The 22,999-nt window shown below is 33.8% G+C and overlaps 1 protein-coding gene and 1 pseudogene across 4 annotated transcripts in view; one reads left to right on the forward strand and one right to left on the reverse strand.

The window, feature by feature from the left end:
- Positions 1-22,999, forward strand: part of TAOK1 (TAO kinase 1) — a 143,682-nt gene that overhangs the window by 108,451 nt on the left and 12,232 nt on the right. For 3 of the 4 annotated variants that reach the window (XM_039886180.1, XM_039886181.1, XM_039886184.1), the window contains 5 exons: positions 1,232-1,360; positions 10,909-11,112; positions 12,987-13,226; positions 16,783-16,995; positions 17,882-18,064. In XM_039886180.1, coding sequence (XP_039742114.1) covers positions 1,232-1,360; positions 10,909-11,112; positions 12,987-13,226; positions 16,783-16,995; positions 17,882-18,064 — 969 coding nt within the window. Of the gene's footprint in view, positions 1-1,231; positions 1,361-10,908; positions 11,113-12,986; positions 13,227-16,782; positions 16,996-17,881; positions 18,085-22,999 lie in introns of all 4 variants that reach the window. The other variant, XM_039886182.1, reaches the window with a different exon arrangement.
- LOC120621401 (uncharacterized) lies at positions 5,031-5,149 on the reverse strand (annotated as a pseudogene).

The raw sequence follows: 22,999 nt of genomic DNA on the forward strand, positions 1-22,999 counted from the left end.
TGAGGAGTTTGATAGATTACCCATTAAGAAGTGGTTTAGGTCTCAAAAAATCATTCATAATTCTCTGTGGTCTCAAAAAAACCTTCATAATTCTCTGTGTATTTTTCATAAACGTTTTGAAATTTATAGCAGGATTTTTTGTCAGAGTAATTGAAGATTATTATAATATACACAGGGCATGTTAGAGGTTATAAATTAAGAGAGATTAAGATTTAGCCCATTTGTTTATTTACAAATAAGTATCATTCTATTATATGATAAAGGTGCATTTTTAAGGATTCTTCTTATGTGAAACCTTTTCTTCTGTTTTTGGTGTCCCATCTGTTTCATTTTATTTTGATAGTCACGTTTTTCAAGTAAAATGTAAGCTCGGTATATTCATACAATATCATCAAATATGTCTGGCTATTGAACATTGAGGAATTATCATAGCTATTCTGTCCACCCTTGCTCCCAGAAAAAAACCACTCTCTCACTATGGTAGAGAACTTGGCAAAATAATTTATGGTGTAAATAAATTTTGATTCTGAAATAATTTGGTGAAAGAATGTACAAATATTTAGAATCCTGTTGGGCATTGGGTAGTATTTTTAATAACTTAGAAAGAGATAGAAACTAACGTATTTAGGAAAGCAATTCATGAAACAGATTTGTTTAAAAAATATGCGTGCATAGAAAAAATTAGGAAAGGTATGCACCAAAATGTTTATTTTGGTCATCTCTGGGTACTAAAATCATATAAGATTTTTATTCTTTGTGTTTTTCTGTATTTCTTAAATGTTCTACAATGGATATGCATTGCATATATAATCATAAATAATATATATTTAACAGTTTTATATTATTTAATATATGTTGGTCATTTAATATACAAATAAATCTAGATAAAAGATAATAATTTAATTATATTTTTAGATAAATATATATTTGTTTAGTTTTAGTGGGGGGAGGGCATACTCTTGTTAAATAAAAAAAACGTGAAAACTTTTGAACTGTTAAAGGTCAGCATTTTAAAGGTGAGTTCCGTTTTACTGGTTCTCTAAAATTCAAATAATAAAGATGCTGAGTAATACTTAATAATTTTTTGAGAGTTCTTAATTTGGTAATGCTCATAATGATTTTATGTTCTTGGGGGAAGGAGAATAAAGGTATCCTTGGTGAAAAGTATTAAACTGCTGCTTTGAATCTTATCTACTTAACTAATGTGATCCATTTTTAAAATTTCTTAAAGGCTAAAGTGATGGCCAATGAAGAGAAAAAATTCCAGCAACATATTCAGGCCCAACAGAAGAAAGAACTAAATAGCTTTTTGGAGTCCCAGAAAAGAGAATATAAACTTCGAAAAGAACAGCTTAAGGAGGTACTTATTTTATAAAATTTTCAAGCCAAGTTATCTGATTCTTGATTACGTCCAATGTTGATCAACTCAAAGAACCATTAATAAATTTCTTTTCTTTTTTTAAAGATTTTTATTAAAATATATCTAACATACAATATTGTATTAGTTTCAAGTATATTCCACAGTCATTCAACATTTATATACCTAAAGAAGTGAACACCATGATAAGTCCAGCAACCATCTGATATCATACAACACTATCACAATATTTTTTAATATATTCCCTATGCTGTACATCACATCCTCATGACTTATCTTTTTTTTACCTGGAAGTTCAAACCACTTATTCCCCTTCACTCCCCCCTTTTCGCCTTTTTTTGATTTTTCAATTATAGTAGACATTCAATATTATTCTATATTAGTATCAGGTATACAGCATAGTGGTTAGACATTTATATAATTTACAAGGTAATTCTCCTGACTAGTACCTACCTAGCACTATACATAGTTATTTTCATATTATTGACTATTATTCTCTATACTTTACTTTACATCCCTATGACTGTTTCATAACTACCAATTTGTAATTCTTAATCTCTTTACCGTTTTTGCCCCACCTCCAGACCCCTCCTTTCTGGCAACCATCAGCTTGTTCCCTGCATCTATGAATCTGTTTCTGTTTTGTTTCTTTCTTTTGTTCTTTAGATTCCACATATAAGTATGGTATATCATATCGTAGTTGTCTTTGTCTGACTTGTTTCACTTAGCATAATACCTTCCAGGTCTATCCATGTTGTCACATATGGTTAGATTTCATTCTTTTTTATGGCCAAGTAATAGTCCATTGTATATATATTACCACTTCTTCTTTATCCAGTTGTCTATTGATTGCACTTAGGTTGCTTCCATATCTTGGCTATTGTAAATAATGCTGAAATGAACATAGGGGTATGTATAGCTTTTCAAATTAATGTTTTAGATTTCTTCAAATTAATACCCAGAAGGGAATTGCTGGGTCATAGTTAGCAGTTCTGTTTGTAATTTTTAGAGCAACCTCCATACTGTTTTCCATAGTGTCTGCACCAGTTTGCAGTCGCACCAGCAGTACATGAGGGATTCCCTTTTCTCCACATCCTTGCCAACACCTGTTGTTTTTTGATTTATTGGTAATGTCTATTCTGACAGGTGCAAGGTAAAATTTATTATGGTTTTAATTTGCATTTCTCTGATGACTAGTGTCACTGTGCAGCTTTTCATATGTCTATCGGCCATCTGTATGTCCTCTTTGGAGAAATGTCTTTTTGGGTCTTCTGCCCAGTTTTAATTTCTAGTTTTTTTAGTGTTAAGTTGCTTGAGTTCTTTATAAAATTGGGATATTAACTCCTTAATCAGCTGTATCATTGGTGAATATCTTCTCCCATTCATTAGGTCGTCTTTCCATTTTATTGATGTTTTTCTTTGCTGTAAAAACCTTTTAATTTGATGTAGTCCCATTTGTTTTTTTGTTGTTCTTTTTGTTTTCCTTGCTCAAGGCAACATATCAGAAAAAATATTACTAAGAGCAATGTCAGAGAGTTTACTGTCTTTTTCCTCTATGAGTTTTATGGTTTCAGTTCTTACATTTAAGGCTTTAATCCACTTTGAATTTATTTTTGTATATGATGTAAGAAGGTGATCTAGTTTTATTTTTTTTGCATGTATCCAGTTTTCCCAACACCATTTATTGAAGAGACTGTCTTTACCCCATTGTATTTTCTTTCTTCCTTTGTTATAAATTAAGTGACTAAGGCATGGGTTTATTTATGGACTCTCTATTCTGTTCCATTGTCTTGTGTGTCTGTTTTTATGCTGCTACCATGCTGTTTTGATTGCTATAGCATTGTAACATAGTTTGATATCTCCAACTTTATTCTTCTTTCTCAAGATTGCTGTGGTTATTCAGGGTCTTTAATGGCTCCATATAAATTTTAGGATTATTTGTTCAAGTTCTGTTAAAAATGCCATTCGTATTTTGGTAGGGATTGAATTGAATCTACAGATTGTTTTGGGTAGTATGGACATTTTAACGATGTTTATTCTTCCTATCCATATGCACAGTATATTTTCATTTATCTGTATTTTCTTCAGTTTCTTTCTTCAATGTCTTATAATTTTCCAAGCATAAGTCTTTTACCTCTTTGGTTAAATTTATTCCTGGGTATTTTTTTTTTTTTTACAATGTAAATGGGATTGCTTTCTTAATTTCTCTTTCTGATAATTCACTATTGGTATATAGGAAAGCAACTGATTTCTGAATGTTAATTTTGTATCCTACTTTACTGAATTCATTTATCAGTTCTAATAGTTTTTTGATGGAATCCTTAGGATTCTCTCTATATAGTATCATGCCATCTGCAAATAATGACAGTTTTACTTCTTTCTAATTGGGCTGCCTTTTATTTCTTGTGTGATTAATGTGGCTAGGACTTTCAATACTATATTGAATGAAAGTGTTGAAAGTGGGCATCCTTGTCTTGTTTCTGATTGTAAGGAAAACACTTTTAGCCTTTCACTGTTGAGTATGATTTTAGCTCTGGGTTTGTCATGTATGGTTTTTATTATATTGAGGTATGTTCCCTCTGTTTCCACTTTCCTGGGAGTTTATCATAAATGGATATTGGATTTTGTCAGACTTTTTCTGCATCTATTGATATGATCAATAGATGAGTTTTATTCTTCATTTTGTTTACTATATCACATTAATTGATTTGTGGATATTGAACAAGCCTTTCATCCCTGGAATAAATCATTTGATTATGGTGTATGATCTTTTTAATGTATTGCTGAATTTGTTTTGTTAGTATTTTGTTGAGGATTTTAGTATTTTGTTGAGGATCTTATGTTCATCAGGGATGTTGGCCTATAATTCTCTTTTTTTGTAGTGTCTTTGGCTTTGCAATCAGGATAATGGTGGCCTCGTGAAATGAGCTTGGGACCCTTTCATCCTCTTGAATTTTGGGCAATAGTTTTAGAAGGATAGATGTTAATTCTTCTTTTAATGTTTGGTAAAATTCACCTGTGAAGCTATCTAGCCTGACTTTTGTTTGTGAGAAGTTTTTGATTGCTGATTCTATTTTGTTAGTAGTGATCAGTCCGTTCAGATTTTCTATTTGTTCTTGATTCAGTCTTGGAAGATTGTATGTTTGTGGGAATTATCCATTTCTTCCAGATTGTTGAATTTCTTGATAGATAATTATAATATTTCCTTATAATCCTTTGTATTTCTGTGGTATCAGTTGTCACTTACCTCTTTCATTTCTAACTTCGTTTATTTGGATCCTCTTTTTTTTCTTGATGAGTCTGGTTAAAGGTTTATCAATTTTGTTTGTCTTTTCAGAGAACCAGCTATTGGTTTCATCGATCTTTTGTATTGTTTTATAAGACTATTTTGTTTATTTCTGCTCTGATCTTTATTTCCTTCCATCTACTAACTTTAGGCTTTGTTTGTTTTTGTTTTTCTTTTTCTGGTTTCTTTAAGTATAAGGTTAGGTTGTGTTTATTTGAGATTTTTTTTGTTTCTTGAGGTAGGTCTGTATTGCTGTGAATTTCCTTTGGATTGCTTTCACTGTGTTTCATAAATTTTAGTCATGTTTTTATTTTCATTTGTCTCAAGATATTTTTTTTATTTCTTTTTCTTTTCTTTTTTTTTTAATACCTGCAGCACCTGGTCTTCCTAGGTGGTCTCCCATCCAAGTACTAACCAGGCCCAACCTTGCTTAGCTTCCAAGAATAGACGGAATTGGGCGTGTTCAGGGTAGCATGGCTGTAGATTTATTTCTTTCTTGATATCATTGTTAACCCATTCATTGTTTAGTAGTGTGTTATTTAGCCTCCATGTGTTTGTGTGTTTTATCCATTTTTTTCTTGTTATTGGTTTCTAGTTTCATACCATTGTGATCAGAGAAGATGCTTGATATGATTTCAGTCTTAAATTTATTGAGACTTGTTTTCTGGCCTAACATGTGGTCTGTATTGAAAAGAATGCATATTCTGCTGCTTTGGTGTGAAGTGCTCTAAAAATATCAGTTAAATCCATCTGATCTAATGTGTCATTTAAGACCACTATTTTCTCATTGACTTTATATCTGGAAGATTTATCCCTTAATATCAGTGGGGTGTTAAAGTTCCCTACTATGAATGTATTGCCATCAGTCTCGCCCTTTATATTAGTTAATATTTGCTTTATTTATGTGCTCCTATTTTTGGTACATAAATGTTCACAAGATTTATTTCCTCTTGTTAGATTGATCCTTTTATCATTATGTAATGTCCCTCTTTGTGTCTTAATATAACCCTTCTTTTGGTTTCCGTTTTCATGAAATACCTTTTTCCATCCCTTTACTTTCTGTGTGTGTTTTTTGACTCACACGTTGAAAGTATGTCTGAAGTATGTCTTTTGTAGACGGCATATGTATGGGTCTTGTTTTCTTATCCATTAAGCTACCCTATGTCTTTTGATTGGAGCATTTAATCCATTTACACTTAAAGTGATTATTGATAGGTACATAGTTATTGCCATTTTATTATTCTTATTTATGTTTCCTTTTTTGTTTATTCCCCCCCCCTTCTTCTTAAGAAGTCCCTTTAACATTTCTTGTAATACTAGTTTGGTGGTGATGAATTCCTTTAGCATTTTCTTGTCTGGGAAGCTCTTTATATTGCCTTTAATTTTAAATGACAGCCTTGCTGGGTAGAGTAGTCTTGGTTATAAAAAAGTTCCTTGCTTTTCATCACTTTGAATATTTTGCTCTATCCTTTCTGGTCTACAAAGTTTCTGTTGAGAAATCAGCTGACAGTCTTACAGGGGCTCCTTTGTAGGTAACTAACTGCCTTTCTCTTGCTGCTTTTAAGATTCTTTGTTTTTGACCTTTTGCATTTTAACTATGATGTGTCTTCATGTGGACCTCTTGGTTCATCTTGTTTGGGATTCTCTCTACTTCCTGAACTTGTATGTCTGGTTCTTTCGCCAGGTTAGGGAAGTTTTCAGTCATTATTTCTTCAAATAGGTTCTCAAAACCTTGTTCTCTCTCTTCTCCTTCTGGTACCGCTATGATGCAAATGCTGTTACACTTGATGTTGTCCCAGAGGTCCCTTAAACCAAGGGTCCCCAACCCCAGGCCGTGCACCAGTACAGGTATAGCCTGTTAGTAACCAGGCCGCACAGCAGGAGGTGAGCAGCAGGTGAGCAAAGCTTCATCTGTATTTGTAGCCGCTCCCCAGCACTAGCATCACCACCTCAGCTCCACCTTAGATCATCAGGCATTAGAGTCTCAGGAGTACTGGTCCCTGGTGCCAAAAAGTGTGGGGACCAGAGCCTTAAACGGTCCTCATTTCTTTTTATTCTTTTTTTTCTGCTGTTCTGATTGGATGTTTTCTTCTCCCTTATCTTCCCAACTGCTGACTTGATCCTCTGCTTCATCCAATCTGATGTTGATTCCTTCTTGTGTATTCTCCATTTCAGTTATTGTATTCTTCATTTCTGACTGGTTCATTTTTATGATTTCTATGCTTTTTTTTTTTTATAGTTGCTATCTCTTTGTTGAAGTGCTCACTAAGTTCCTTAAGCATCCTTATAACCATTGTTTTGGACTCTGTATCTGGTAAATTGCTTGCTTCCATTTTGTTTCGTTTTTTTCTGGAGTTTTCTCCTGTTCTTTCACTTGTGACATGTTTCTTTGTTTCCTCATTTTGGCTGCCACTCTGTATTTGTTTCTGCTATGTCTCCCAGTCTTGGCAGACCTTACGTACTAGGTGCCCTTTGGGGCCCAGAGGCACAATCTTCCCAATCACCTGAGTCAGGTGTTCTAGAAGTGTCCCTTGTGTGGGTTGTGTGTGACCTGTTGTAGGTAAGCCTTGATTGCTGTTGGCATATCAGTGGATGGAACTGACCCTCGGTCTGACTGGTTATGAGAATTGGCCATGCCCACAGCATACAAACTACTCTGTGAGGGCTGACCCCATGAAATGGGATTTGTCTCAGAGGACTCTAGTGTATACCATTTGTGGGGCTAATCAGGTGGTGATCTTTTATGGTTTGAAGCTGGCCACCAGGTGTGCTGGTTCTGGGGCTTCTTAAAAGGAGCGCCTGTACAGACCAAGGTCAGCCACTGCCTTTGCCTGGTCCAGGGCTACCTGGTAGGAGCTACAAAGAGATTCACAGTTGGTCACTGCCTGTGCTTGACTTGGAGGTGCCACTCTGTGGACGAAGCCACTCTGTGAATCAAGGCCAGCTGTCACCAGTACTGGGCTTGGGGCAGCTAAGCTAAAGGCCCATTGATCCCCTAGGCCCGTTACTGCCTGCCACCTGTCCATAAGGCTCAGCTGCTGAAGGAACCTCAGGTGATATAGGAGTTGTGTGGAGCAGGATCTTGAGGAGTCACCAGTGTAGGGCGAGTAGTGTTCAATGGGTTAATGCAGATTCAGATTTGGCACCTATGCTGAGCCTGGGGCCCCTTTGCAAAAGTCTGAAAGCCCACCGAGGCCAGCCACCTCTGACCCACTGTGGGCCTGCGGGAACCCCTGAGAGTTGTCCAAGAAAAACTGCAATGCTGGCGAACAACAGCTACCTGCTAGCCACAAAAGAAAAGCCTCTGGCATTGCTAAGTTGGGTGGGGCAGAGTCCTGGGGAGTCACCAGGGTGGAGTGAGCTGAGCTCACCAGGCCAAGAGAAATTCACATCTAGCCGAGGGGGGAGGCGGGGGATGGTGGTGTGGGGCTCAACATGGAAACAGTGGCGGCTTTTCGTCTAGCCCTTGCCTAGAAGCCACACATTCAGTCTTTCCCTGTATGTCTTTGGCACCTTCCCACTTGCTATCCATCTGCAGAAGCTCAGGGTGAGTTCCTGGGAGTGAGGGAGTCTGTGCCCAGGCCCTTTAAGAGGATGCCTGGGTTTTCCAGCTGCCTTCTATCTTATCAAGGAGACAGAATCCCAACTGATTTTCACAGATGTTCTGTGGGCTGCTCTTCCCAGCACTGGTGCTCCAAGCTGGGGAACCCAGTGTGGGGCTGGGACCCCTCACTCTTCAGGGGGTACCTCTGCAGCCGAGATATCCCTCCTTTCTCAACTGCCACACATGGGAGAGGGGCCATCCCATTTTGCATATCTGCCACTCCTACCAGTCCCGGTGTGACTTCCTTATATCCTTAGTTATAGGACTTGTGTTCATCTAGTCTTCAGATGGTTCTTTAGCTTGATCATTCTGTATTTTAATTGTAATTTTAATGCTGTCATGGGAGGAGGCAAACATAGCATCCACCTACTCTGCCATCTTGACCTCCTTTTCATTATTTTTGCAATTACAGTTGATATTCAATATTATGTTAGTTTCAGTTGTATAACATAGTGGTTAGACATTTGTGTAACTTATGAAGTGATCTCTTTGCTAAGTCTAGTACCCACCTGGCACCATACATAATTATTACAATATTATTGACTATGTTCCCTATGCAGGATAAATTTTTCTTCTGTTGTTGTGGCCACTAAATGTATATCAGTTTGAATGAAGACATCAATTATAATCAATTACTTATTAGCGAACTGAGAATCTTCACTTGAGTAGGATCTATAATTATCTCCTGAAAATATAAATTACTTTATTTATAATAGCTTTTCTATCCATTTATTAAGTAACTGGCTCATTATAAATAAAAACATTTGAGCTGTGATAAAAAGTCACATATTTCTCTAAAAGTAAACCATACCTTCTTTCTTACTTTTGGCTCAGAAGATTATAACAATTTGTTCTTATTCTGATTTTAACATAGAATAAGGATAAGGGGCATATTTGCTCTTTAACAGGAGAACATGTTGATTATTTCTTTATGGCCATATGATTTCATATTCATTTGCCCTTTATAAGCTGCTCTCTTTAACTTCTTTTAAAAGCAGATATAGTTTAACTTTGAAGAAAGCCTCAATTGTTCCAAGGTAATTTCTGAAAGGGAGTAATTATTCAGGGTAGTGTTGAGGACATAAAAATGATATATTCCCTCTTACAGATTGAAAATTTTAATCCATGTAATTAATTATTAGCACAGTGGTAAATTAATTGATCTTGATAACAGTAATCTCTTTGATGTTAATGCTTTTGTGTGTGTAGGAATTTGCCTTACAATCACATAAATAACTTTTATTATGGACATATTAGTCACACAAGGACTTGCTATATATTCCCTGCCAAGTGAGCATCATTGACAAGATTTTCCAACTCTAAAGGGTGTAACCTGAAATATGTTCTCACGACTATAATACAGAAGCAAACTCTGTATTTGAACATTGAGTTTTAAAAGATTGTAAATAGGGTTTAAACAAATTTGTTTAAACTTTAAACAAATATTCAACAAAACGCAGTTCTATAGTTCTACTTCCCCTTGAAATGAAATTTTTGTTTTATAGGTACATTGGTTTAGATAATCCTTTAAGCATATAGCGTATAGTCCTACTAATAAATTTATTTTCTTTTAGAAGCCAAGTTTATGTGTGTTTATTTAGTATAATGATTCTCTATATAGAGGAAGGATCATACTAGAGTCTTGGTGGGGATGTTCCCTGGCAAAAGTTTTGAAAAAGATACCCAGGTGATTCTCTATGTATGTCTCTCTTCCCATTGTGTACATACACATACAGTCTTGCATTGAGAGCTACTGATTTATGTGCTTTCTGTTTTTATGTGTTTGAATATTTTATGAACTAAAGTTATAGAATTGGTCTTTTTCTCGAATACAGGGGAAGGACCATAAGGTTAGTAGTCTCTGAAAAATCATACTTAGGAAAGGTGATTTATATTCTGTGCTGATTTATATTCTGTGCAATGTGGATGCTTTTTAGGTTGAAATTATACTATTAATTAGCATCCTAGGGTTTACCTCATTGAGTGTATCATCAGTGCTCTCATTTTGCCCAATATACATGCATTTCATTTAGGTAGTTTATGAGATGACATTTAAAATGCTGTAGAAAAACATTGGTTTTGATTTGTTCTGTAGTTCTTAATGTTCAATATTAAATACCATTCATAAGGAAGGTTTCTATTCTCTTATGTTTTGTTAATATTCAATTTAATTTCTAATGCTTTTATATTTAGTCCATCCATAATTTTGCCAAAAACTTAATGTTTAGACTGTCAAACCAAGAACTGAAACATAACTATTTTAGCCCTAAGTTTAATTCACATACGAGTTTTATCTGAAAGCACTGCCTTCGGTCTCAGGAAGCATTTAAAGAAAGATGTATTTTACTTCATTTACCAATCATTTTGTGCTTTTGAAGCTAGAAACTATCATAAATGTTACTGTACCAAGTTAAAAGGTATACATGCTTTCTAGTGTACACTTTTCTTTTCCTGTCCTACTTCATAGGTAATGCAAAGAAAGGGAAAGTATTACTTACCTCCTTAAGGTCATTGCCCTGCCTGAGCGTTTGAGAGGACACAGATAAAGTACTTTTATTTAAATTTACCAGATACCAAATGGTAGATTCATGTAGTTAATTTTTATGTATTTTGAACTAAGTTTTTTTTTTATGTTGCTAGGAGCTGAATGAAAACCAGAGCACTCCAAAAAAAGAAAAACAGGAGTGGCTTTCAAAGCAAAAGGAGAATATACAGCATTTCCAAGCAGAAGAAGAGGCTAATCTTCTTCGACGTCAGAGACAATACCTAGAGCTGGAATGCCGTCGCTTCAAGAGAAGAATGTTACTTGGGCGCCATAACTTGGAGCAGGACCTTGTCAGGGAGGTATGTTTGAATGATGTGAAATCAGAATATTTCCTGAAAAAAGGTCTGTCATATCCTAGCCTCAGAGTCTTTGTACTTGTACTTCCCTCTGCCTAAATCCCGTGATATAGATATGACTTGTTTTCTCCCTTCTTTCATATCTCTCTTCACATGTCACCTCCTCAGAAATGTCTTCCCTGATGACAAAATCCTTCTCCTTTTTTAAAATGTTCTTTGTACTTTTTCTTTTATATACACACACTTTTTTGGAGGAAGTCTCTCTCTCCTGCACCCCCTTAAGATAGAAATTATATGAAGTCACAGATTTTATTCAGGTCTTTGTATCCTAGTATCTGGCTCATAATAAGCATTTAACAAATATTATATTTATTTAAAAATAATAAATATTAAATCATTAATGAAAATTAATTTTTAAATGTGAGAAAATAAATTGGATAATTTAATGCCTTTTGATCTGAATTGGGTGTCATGAAGTGTGTTATTATTTAACACATTTAATAATCATGTAATTATTAATTGAGAAAATGTAGAAACTCTTATACCAATGAAATAAATAGTTGTTCTCATCAGAGATACCTATGAGCATAGGTAAATTTATTTCTAAGAGTGGCTTAAAATAAACTTTAAATATAGCATAATTGTTCACATTCACTAATAATTTAAAAATTCTTATTAAAAGTTACATCAGTTAGATAAGAACAATTTAAAAGATTGGTGACATCAAGTCCTAGTAGTGGCAAGGGGAAATGGGCAATGTTGGTAAGAATATAAATTGATATTGCCCTTTTGGAGCATAATTGAAAAGTAGCTTTTAAAATGTAGTATGCACGTATGCTTTTACCCATTAAATCCATTTCTAGAAATGTGTTCTGAAGAAATAATAACATGATTATATGATGCATCATGCATATTTATTGAATTGTATTTATAAAGCAAAAAATGGAAAAATTATGGTATTGCAAAACAGAAGCTTACTATGAAACTTAGAAAAAAATTTATATGTACTGATCTGATCTAGATATATGTCCATTATATTATTAGGTGAAGAAAGCACATTACATGCCTATAATATATATTATTATTCAGCTTTTAAAACTGTATGTTTTTATATAATAGATATATCATAATAAGGATAGAGAAGGTTGAGAAGCATTTATACCAACTGTTGGCCTCTGGAGAATGAGTTTGCAGAGGCAAAAGGGGCAAGTTTGACTTCTGCATTTGTGTGTATTGTATATTTGTTCTTTTTAATCCGAAAAAAGAAATAATATTTATTGAGTATCATGTGCTAGGTATCATTTTGAGAACTTTCCATTTGCGAACTCATTTTATCCTCGCATTAACTCTAGAAAATAACTATTATTATTTCTGTTTGAGAAGTTATGAAACTGAAGCACAAGGACTGACCCAAGGACTTAATGCTCATAAGTAGCAGAAGCAGGAATTAGAATACAGGCAGAGCAGCTCTAGAGTCCATGTTCTTAATCACCACACTATAGTAGGTGTATTACATGTAGTAGGATTGAATAGTAAACTGAAGAAATTCAAAAGATGTCTTAGGAGCCCTCATCAGATATAAAATTAGGAAACAATAAAAGAAGGAAATACATTAAGCCTCTTGAGATAGATTTGGTATGTTTTAAGCTTACTGCATAAAATAGTATTAATGAATAGTAAATGAATAGAATATGGAAATCTGTGCTCCTAATTGCCCATTTACTACAGTGAAAGTCATAAAACTCTAATATTTACTATGAAGCCATTATTGAATAAGAGGATTACATCTATTTCTTAGTTAATCTGTTTCTTGGGATTTTTTTTCCTGGCATTATATAGCAGTAAAGTATACCTTTGTCTTTTGTGTTATGGATTAGGAATTAAATAAAAGGCAGACCCAAAAGGACTTAGAGCATGCCATGCTACTGCGACAGCATGAGTCCATGCAGGAACTGGAGTTCCGCCACCTCAACACAATTCAGAAGATGCGCTGTGAGCTGATCAGATTGCAGCATCAAACTGAGCTCACTAACCAGCTGGAATATAATAAGCGAAGAGAACGAGAACTAAGGCGAAAGCATGTCATGGAGGTTCGACAACAGCCCAAGAGCCTGAAGGTATCTTTAGTCTAAGCTTCTTGACAGGAAAAAGAGATAAAAGGCATTCATATAAACAGTAAAAGTCTTAAGACAGATAGATGTCTGTCATAAAGAAATTGACTATTTTCTTTCATTTTAAGTATATTTGGTTAGTTTTAATGTGGAGTAGCTGTAGCTAGAGACTTTTGCTTATGTATTTCTCAGCAGAGTACTCTAAAATGGCCATATTTTAACTATGAGAAGTGCCATAAATAAGAATCAAAATTCTTATTTTAAATGTACCCAGCTGTTCAGTGCTGATATTACATGTCACCATGCTAACTTGTTGGCTTCTCTCAGTTCCAAGTAATATAGTTTTGGAATGTTATTTGCTCTAAATATGATTTGTATGCAAAACAGACGCTTAAATTTCTTATCATTAGAGAAGCCAGTGAATGAAAAAATACCTTTTTAATTCTTCTCCCTTCATGGTCAATACTCATCTTAAGAGGAATAGTGGAATCATCTCAGGACTTTAAATTTTATATTTGCTCTGAATAGAGGAATTCATTCACATGGTATGAAATTTGAACGATACCAAAGCATCTTATAAAGTTAAAGGTCTCCCTCTCTCCCCTTGTCTCTTCAGCCACCTGGTCCAGCCCCATTCACCAAAGTCAACCAGAGTTAACAATTCCAAGAAATTTTCAAGTTTTATGACTTGTAATAAATATTTGAAGGAGTATAGTCATATGACTCTTAATAAACAAAAACCACCTACTCTATAGGCTACTAACCATATTATTGCCTCAATCTGTACATGTCTTCACATTTAAAATTTTTATTTATATCTAGTAAGGCCCAGATTCCATAGTATTTTCTTTTTTAAGCCCTTCTTTCTTTTCAAAACTATTTGATAATTAAACAATAAAACAATTCTTGGTCTGAAATGAATAACTGTCCTGGAATGAAGTGAAATTCATTCAGAGATATTCTAAGTCAAAATGTAGAAGCTACACCACATCCAGTGGTATCTCCAATTCCTACCCAATTCCAGTCAAACAAGCTGTTCTGAACAAATAAAGAAGAACAGCTGTTTTTCCCTTTGTTGTGAACCTGAGTAAAATTTCACTCTGCTGTGACTTCAAAACAGCTAATTAATATCATTTATAATGTAGCTTATGTTGACTACCCACATAACTTTTGTTAGTCATTACTTAGAAAAATTGCAATTCATAATGATTTTTCAGATTTATTTTGCCTTTTTAGTAGAGAAGTATGTACTCTTCGGCTACAGAATAGATTTTTAAAACAATATGTCTGTGAAATTAACCATGGTTTTAAAGTCAGCAGCATCTAGAAGTAAACCATACTGAAAGCTTATTAGTTTTCTGTAGTTATACTGTAAATCTGATATGACTGCATTTCTCTGAGATAAATAGTTGTTTGATTTTTAACACTTAGAGTTTCCTGTTGGAGCCTTTTCAGTTTGAAAACTTGTACACACTAGTCTGATTTTTGCAGATACTACACAAAAAGTGAGGAGAATAATAATGTTTCACAATCATAGACTTTGGATAGAATGCCTCCTTCTGATGACAGATGAGCTCAAGAATTCCAATAAAAGAAATTGTTTTGTTAGTTTAGTAGAAAAGAAAATCACCATGTTCCTCTTAGTTGTGTATATCTATCTACTTACTCAATTTGAATAAAACAGACTATATTTTAACACCAAGTTATCCTATTTTTATGTATCTAAGAAGTAGTTACCTCTTCCAACTTTCTCCAAGATTTTAAAGGTGGGTAGGGGAGCTACAGTTTGAGCATTTAAGTTGACTAAGATTTGTTGGGGTTGGAGTACCGTTTCTATGAAATGTGTTGGGTAAACACCTATTGCCTGCTCTGCTGTTTCTTCATTGGCCATCCAACTGGTGCTTTGTCAGTGTTAAATGAGTAGAAACAACTAACTTACATTCATCTTGCTTTCACTGAGTCAAACACTGAGGGATATAGTTTATTCTTGGTATAAGTATTATCCTTCTTGTTGAGGAAAAAATTCCTATATGAAAAAATGGATGTTAGCTGAGCCTATTATAATTTCACAATATATGTAAATCAAACCATCATGTTCTATACCTTAAACTTATACAGTGATATATATCAATTTTTCAGTAAAACTGGGAAAAAATCATTAAGTGGAAAAAAATTATTTTCAAGGAGTCCTTTTTTTTCTCATTAGGCTAATGATATGGAATGATTATAGTTATCTTGGCACAATATTTAAAAAATAAAAAAATTTAAAGGAGTGGAGGCTACTATACAGAGGCAGAAGACAATGTCTAAATTTCATTGTTCCGTTCCTGGCGAACTTGGAAGAGTTTTTTTAACTGAGGGCAGTATTTAAGAGCCATGCTATTAAGCATAGCTAAGCCAAAAGTTTCTCTTTCTAGCTAGACATTTATTGACCCTTCACAGAATAAAGGTATATGACCATGACTTAGTGCCTCAGTTGGTATAAAATATGGAAAGGTTATATTTGATGGTATAGAATGGGTGGGGGAGGCAAACAACTACTTCCTTGACAAGTGTATTACTTTGGTCATATATGCATTCGTTGCACACTGAATCAACCAATTAATATCTGGTGATATTTATATTAAGGTATAATTTCAACTGTAGGTTCTGCCTTAGTGTAGTAAATGAATATATTCTCACCAGTAGGCTTGATCAGTACACCTTATAGAAACATATTTCACCTTATTAAGTTTTGTTAAAACCTGAGTTCATGGGATGCCTAACCTATGATTAACCAAAAACTAAAGCCAAAATTCTTATGTCTCTGAACTCAAATTATTTTATCACAGAAATGTTTATGTAGTTCATGTTTATCATCACCCCAAGAAGGGTCGTCCTCTCCCTTGCCCATAACTTTTGTTTGACATTTGAAAGATTAGTTAACTCTACTGACTTTCAAGTTTTTGGTTGCAGAGTTAAAGAGTAAACTATTACTAAATATGTTTCTACCTAGTTTATTCCCTTAAGATAAAGACCAATTGTAACAACAGTATTAGTTACTAATACCTAATTTTTATGGGGTCTGTCATAGACTATGAAGTTGGATTGAGATTGTTATTGGAGCAAAGTATCTCAGATAAGGAACAAAGTAAATATGCTTATTTAATGCCTCAGAGTCTGATACAATATTGTCTGGCCATATCTACTTTTATATCTACTACATTTATATAGTGCTTTTATGTCTACTACATTTAATGCATGAAAAGAGATTTAATTTTCTATCAATATATACAGTAATCAAAACAAAATTTTATATTTACTCAAGTCACTAAACTTACTAGCAAAATGAGTATTGCTTGAAACCCTGTGATAAATGAGGTGCTTGGTATTCTCATGATTTAAGAGTTTTGTTATAAAAAAGTATATAGAATTCAGTGGTTTGACCCAGTACCTGCAACCTTGTGATCTGACCTTTTTGTTTTTTCTCCCCTTTCTTTAAGTAGTGTTTGTTTTCATGTAAGCATAAGATATACCAAATACCATATGTTAAAATTATATACATCTATTTTTTTCTTCCTAGTCTAAAGAACTCCAAATAAAAAAGCAGTTTCAGGACACTTGCAAAATCCAAACCAGACAGTACAAAGCATTAAGAAATCACCTACTGGAGACTACACCAAAGAGTGAGCACAAAGCTGTTCTGAAACGTCTCAAGGAGGAGCAGACCCGGAAGTTAGCCATCTTGGCTGAGCAGTATGACCACAGTATTAATGAAATGCTGTCCACACAAGCTGTGAGTTAATTTTATTTAGACAAAACAATTCAGCATCCCTTTCTTTCTGCCATCTGAATAAAATCCCAGCAATTAAAATATTAGTTGAAAGTGATAGCTCTTCTACAGCTTGAGAAATAGTGGTAGTATTTCGTATTCTTCCTGTTCTCAGCATTGCTTGGAAGCAGACATCATATTTGTAGAATTCTCATTGATCCATTTAGGCACGAAGTTCTAAATAAGCTTTCTGCTGGTACCTCTCATGTTTAGTACATATCCCAACAGCTTATGAAGGTTAGAACAGCAGCATTGTTAAGCATTGGGCAAAAAATACTAATTGAAAATCCAAATGGTCACATTTGAGTGCTAATATAAAATATTGTCTATATGAGCATTGTAAACTTTTTTTTAAGGGCCAGATAGTAGGTATTTTAGGCTTTGTGGGCCAGGAGGCAAAATTGATGATATTCTGTAGGTACTTATATAGCCATTTAAAATTTCAAAGTGTAAAGACCATTCTTAACTAGTGGGCTGTTTAAAACACACGCATGCGCGCAGGCACTCAGCTGCCCAGGTTTGGCCCATAGGCTGTAGTTTTGCTAGTCCCTGTTTTGCAGTTATTTCCATTGAAGAAAAGAGATTCAGAGTCTTATATCACCTAATCAGATTCTAAATATGTCTTAAGAAAAATATGGTTATTTAGGCATGCTCCAAATAGCTTATGATAACGTTATCTTTATGTCACCATGGGTTACTGTGCCATCCTTTTTCAGAGATGTTTACTCTAAGATACAAGAGAGAACAATCACGTATCCTACAAGAGTAATCTGTCTTCTCTCACACTCTTTTCCATAGGTCATGAATAGATAGCTCACAGTAGGATATATCTGTTTTCTTTCTGTTTCAGCTGCGTTTGGATGAAGCACAGGAAGCAGAGTGCCAGGTTTTGAAGATGCAGCTACAGCAGGAACTGGAGCTGTTGAATGCATATCAGAGCAAAATCAAGATGCAAGCCGAGGCACAACATGATCGAGAGCTTCGGGAGCTTGAACAGAGGGTCTCCCTCCGTAGGGCACTCTTAGAACAAAAGGTATAAGTAATAGAAGGAAGGTAATTGTGCTTGTATGTGCTTTCTTCAGAAACATTTTATAAACATATTTTCATATTGACAGAGGTGGCATTAGACTGTTTTCACAATACTATATTTCCTTAATTCTAGTTTTGGTAGTGGTTTTCTTTTTCTTTAAAATTATTGATTCAGAAATGAACCTTATAATGAGTTCTAGACATCAAGGGAATGTAATTAAGTGGTAATTGCTAGAAGAAGGATATGGATTATGTGAAGATAGTTGAATTGTGAGATAGTAACTCTGGCTCCATGTTCCTCACTTTTGCGTACCTAGCTCTACCTAAGGATATTGGAGAAAAACTTGGATAGTGAAGAAAAAGAACCTTAGTAATTGCCTGTCAGAGGCAGGGACAAAGGATCAGGAATGTATACTTTAGTTATACATCCTGGGCCTGGAACTATACAGATTGGTGGAAGATTACTAGATGACAGAAGGTAAAAAACCAGTTCCACACAGTTGAAAAGTCAGGCTGAAAATGTTACTTTCAGATGTATTTTTTTTTTTTAATTCTTTTTTTATTTGTCAGATGCATTAGAGAATAGAACTAATCACCAAATTCATTTCTATCCTTTAAGATACTTACAGGGGGGTGGTGTGTGTGTGTGTGTGTGTGTGTGTGTGTGTGTGTGTGTGTGTGTGTGTGTGTGTGTGTGTGTGTGTGTGTGTTTTTAAAGGGTGATGGGCAGAAGATTTTGATAGAGAAAGAGGAAAGGTATTTGTTAGGATGTAGTAGAATATCAGTTGTATCCATGATTCAAAGCTATGTTTTAGAATTCCTGAGATTTAACTTCCTAATAGCTGATACAGTCTTAGGTCCATTAATCCATTATAAATTAATACTTACCTAATGGTCTTGCCTACTAAAAGTTGTCATTGTTTCTGGACCATTGGCTCATAGATTTCCTCTATTTCCTACAGTTCTTATGATAAAGATAGAATGTCTTATTAAATTAAAAAATATACTTTTAAAAAGCCCACCTAAATAGTATGTTATTGTTTCTCTGGCACAGTTATCTTTATTACTGCCTTCTTTGAGAGGTATTTGATTCTAAAAATTATTTCAATTATATTCAAGATGGAAAGAGAAACATAAACATTTTGAGAAAAATTGTCCCATGTACAGATTCATAAATCTGATTCTAACTTTCATATTTAAAATTCAATCCAAAGTTTTGTCTCTAATGCTTCAAAATTATTACTAAAAGAAAAACTCCCTATAGTATTTCAGGAATAGCATTGTGAGAGAAATATTGGTACTTGTAAAATATATTTGTGTTTTTAGCTCCACCTTGTGGAGTCATTTCACTATATGAAATGACTAATCAGTGCTAGTCATTTCACTACATGAATGACAGTGCTAGTCATGTCACTATATGAACCAAAGCCTGCATGTTCTACAAAGCCTAATAAAATGTGAGTATAAAACTGATACTCATTGGTGAAGGTGATGTGGCACTCTCATGCATTCTTATTAAATTTTGGAAAGTAATTTGGAAGTCTGTACTGAGCTTTGGAAATGTTAAGTATTTAAGACTTAGAATTCTAGGGAAAAGAAATCCAAAATATGGGGGGAAATATGCATAAATATGGTAATTACAGCATATTTTATAATGGCTTAAAACATCTAACTATCTAAAATAGAGAGATAAGGAGCATTTGAGATCTTGCTCCCAACATATGTTGTCAGTTTGGGCTCAGATAAAGTCATAAAAATTCAGAAATAAACAAATGAATAAAATAGAGAGATAATTAAGTAATTATGGCCAAGCCACTAAATAAAATATCATTCAGCCCTTTATATGATGGCTACAAAGACAGTTTTACTATGACTATGTTGAATATGGTAACACATTATGATGAATAAAATAAAAAAGAGATCACCTTAAAGATCTTTGAGTTGAAGTAATGCTAGTGGCTATATTAATATGGTACATTGGTTTGTTTTCCTATTTTACTATTTTTAATGTGGTTACTTTGATAATGGGAAATGCAAAAGATTATTTAGTATTAATAATAAAAGAACAATAGGTTTATAAATCTATAGTGCTTTGAGTTGCTACTTGATTTTTAGGGCTAATGTTTACATTTCAAATGAAGTACATGACTATAAAGCAGTTTAGAATCAGTTGGCACCTACCAAGGCTATATACCTTCTCTACAAAAAGCTTGAAAACTTTTAACAGCTATATATTTTCTGCACTTTGTGCTTCTTGTACAGATAAGAAACAGTTATTTGAAAATAAGTGGAGGTAGAACCAGAGTGAACATTGTTTCTAGATGAAAAATAATTTTGTTTGAAGATTGTTGTAAGCCTCCAAATGAACCAGTTGTTCTTTTAGGTTGAGACACCAACAAAGTAAGCCTCTCTTGACTCACATGAGGTCTTTTTATAACTCTTCTCATACTTCATTCACATTAAAATTTCAGCAAGATGACAGCATAACTATAAATGTTAAATTCCATGTGAATTTTATACATTAAAAAGTGGCAGAATTTCCAAAGTATAAATGGACTTTTTTTGTGTTATCATTTCATTTAATGTTCTCTCAATATTTCATTTAGTATCAACATCATGGTTGAGAGTTTTGAAGTAAGAATTGATCATTGGAATATCTTATAGGACCTTTCTTCGTGGAATTGAATATATTCACACAAAAATACCACATTTAATTTCAAAAAATAGTTTGAGAGAGTCTCTCAAAAGTCTTACAGTAACTCATCTACCCAATGAAAACATCTTTTTAATTTGCAATAAAAGTAACCTGTTTTAAAAGAAATGAGAATTAATGTAGGCTATCATAAATCTTAGTTTTTATTTTTATTTCATTGAAAACTTTTCTGAGTTTTTTAAAAGACAAAACTAAATCAAATGAAATTGAAGTGGTATTTACTGGATAAAAGATTGAGAAGCATTAATATGCTTAATATTTTTATCATGAATTTTCTTCAAATATGCAAGGCATTTAGATTATTACATGCTCTGTACATTCCCATCATTTATTAGATCCCTCAAATTAAAATAAATGCTTTTGATGGATGGATATTTGAAATTTTTACATATAAAATATTTAGAAGAAAAAGTTGAAGTTCTTTGAATCCATAGAGAGATGTAAATCTAATTCTATACGAATTGAGTATTTTATGTATAGCTATTAAGAGTGGAAAAATTATTTTACAAAAATAATCACTTTTCTAAACTTGGTAAATATAAAGAAATAAATAAACATTCAAATGTCTTTAATTTCACCACTCAGAAATCATCACAGTTAACAATTTGATTTCTTTCCCTCAGAAGAAGCCTTCACATTTAAGCTGTTCTTCAACCTTCATATAAAATGCCCTCTCTAAACCTTTGTAACACTTTAGTATTTAGAACTTTGAATAATTTTCAAACTTTTATTACTGAAGTCCATTCTAGCCTATTTGTAATTCCCCCAAACACTTATTTTATCACTTTTCCATGCCTTTACATATTCCCTCTGATGAAAATACCTTTCCCCTTGTTTTCCTGGTAAACAAGTCTAGTCTCTACCACCTCTTGAGAAGATTTCTTTGTCCTACTCTCTGTTCAGTATAGAGTGGATCACTCTATCCCTTTGTATTTCTGCTATACCTTATAAATCTTTTATTATATCTTATATTCTATTGCAGTTTTTTATTTGCATGTGTTTCCCATGCTGATCTGTTTTTTTTTTTTTAAGGGCACTTTTTAAAACTTAGAAACTAAATATATTTGTTGAGCCAGATTTCTGTAGAAAGCAATCACAGTTGGCTTAAGTCCTCAAATATCTTGAAACCTGATTATTTACTGCTCCTGTACAAATTCTCTTTATTTCCTTTTTTAAAAAAACTTTATTATAGAAATTTTCAAACATACGCAAAAGTAGGCGGAATTAGTACAATGAAATCCCTAAGTGCTCATCACCTAGCTTTCACAGTTATCAATATTTTGCTAATTTTTTCTTATCTATTTCCCTGTTTCACATGCACACAACTTATCAAAGGTGCAGGAGTTAGGGGGCAGTGTATGGGGTACTTTAAAGCAAATCCCAGCATAGCATTATTTTACTTCTAAATATAGATAAAGACTTGTTAACCATAATTCCACTATGATATCTAACAAAATTATAAATTCTTAATATTTTCTGATACTCAGTCCATGTCTAAATTTCCCCTTTTATCTCAAAAAAATGTTTTGATCTTCAAGTTGGTTCATTTGGATTGGGGCCCTAACAAGATCCAGATGTTTGCTTAATTGTCTTTTAGTCCATACCAGATCCCACTCACCCCCCTTTTTAAAATTGTGGATTTGATCATTTGCTCTGTAGGAATTCTCACATTCTGGATTTGGCTGATCGCATCCTCATGTCATTTAATGTATTCTTCTCTCCTTCATATTTCCTGTAAACTGGTAAATAGATTTAGATGCATGATTATATTTAGATTCTATTTTTTTTTTCAATTTTGTAAGGAATTTTTATAAGGTTTACTATGTACTTCCTTTTGTATCATTGTCCCACTTTTTAAATTTTATTCTAATTAGTTTCAAGTAAATAGACATTGGTTAGACATCTATATAGTTCATAAAACGATCTCCCTAATTGCTCCCTCCCTCCCCTGACCCTTCACCTAGCCAACATATTAATGCTAACTGCATTCCCTATGCTGTGCTCCCCATCCCCATGACCATCCATCAGCTACTAATTTGTACTTCTTTAACCCTTCACCCCATTCTCCCAGACCCCCATCCCCCTTCCCTCTGTCCATCACCAAATTGTCCACTATATTTGCGAGCCTATTTTTGATTAGTTTGTTCTTTTCCTTAGATTCTGCATATAAGTGAAATCATATAGTGTTTATCTTTCTCTGTCTGACTTAAATACCTTCTAGGTCCA

Source organism: Pteropus medius, unplaced genomic scaffold (genome assembly GCF_902729225.1).
Source record: "Pteropus medius unplaced genomic scaffold, Ma_sr-lr_union100, whole genome shotgun sequence".
Lineage (NCBI taxonomy): Eukaryota > Metazoa > Chordata > Mammalia > Chiroptera > Pteropodidae > Pteropus > Pteropus medius.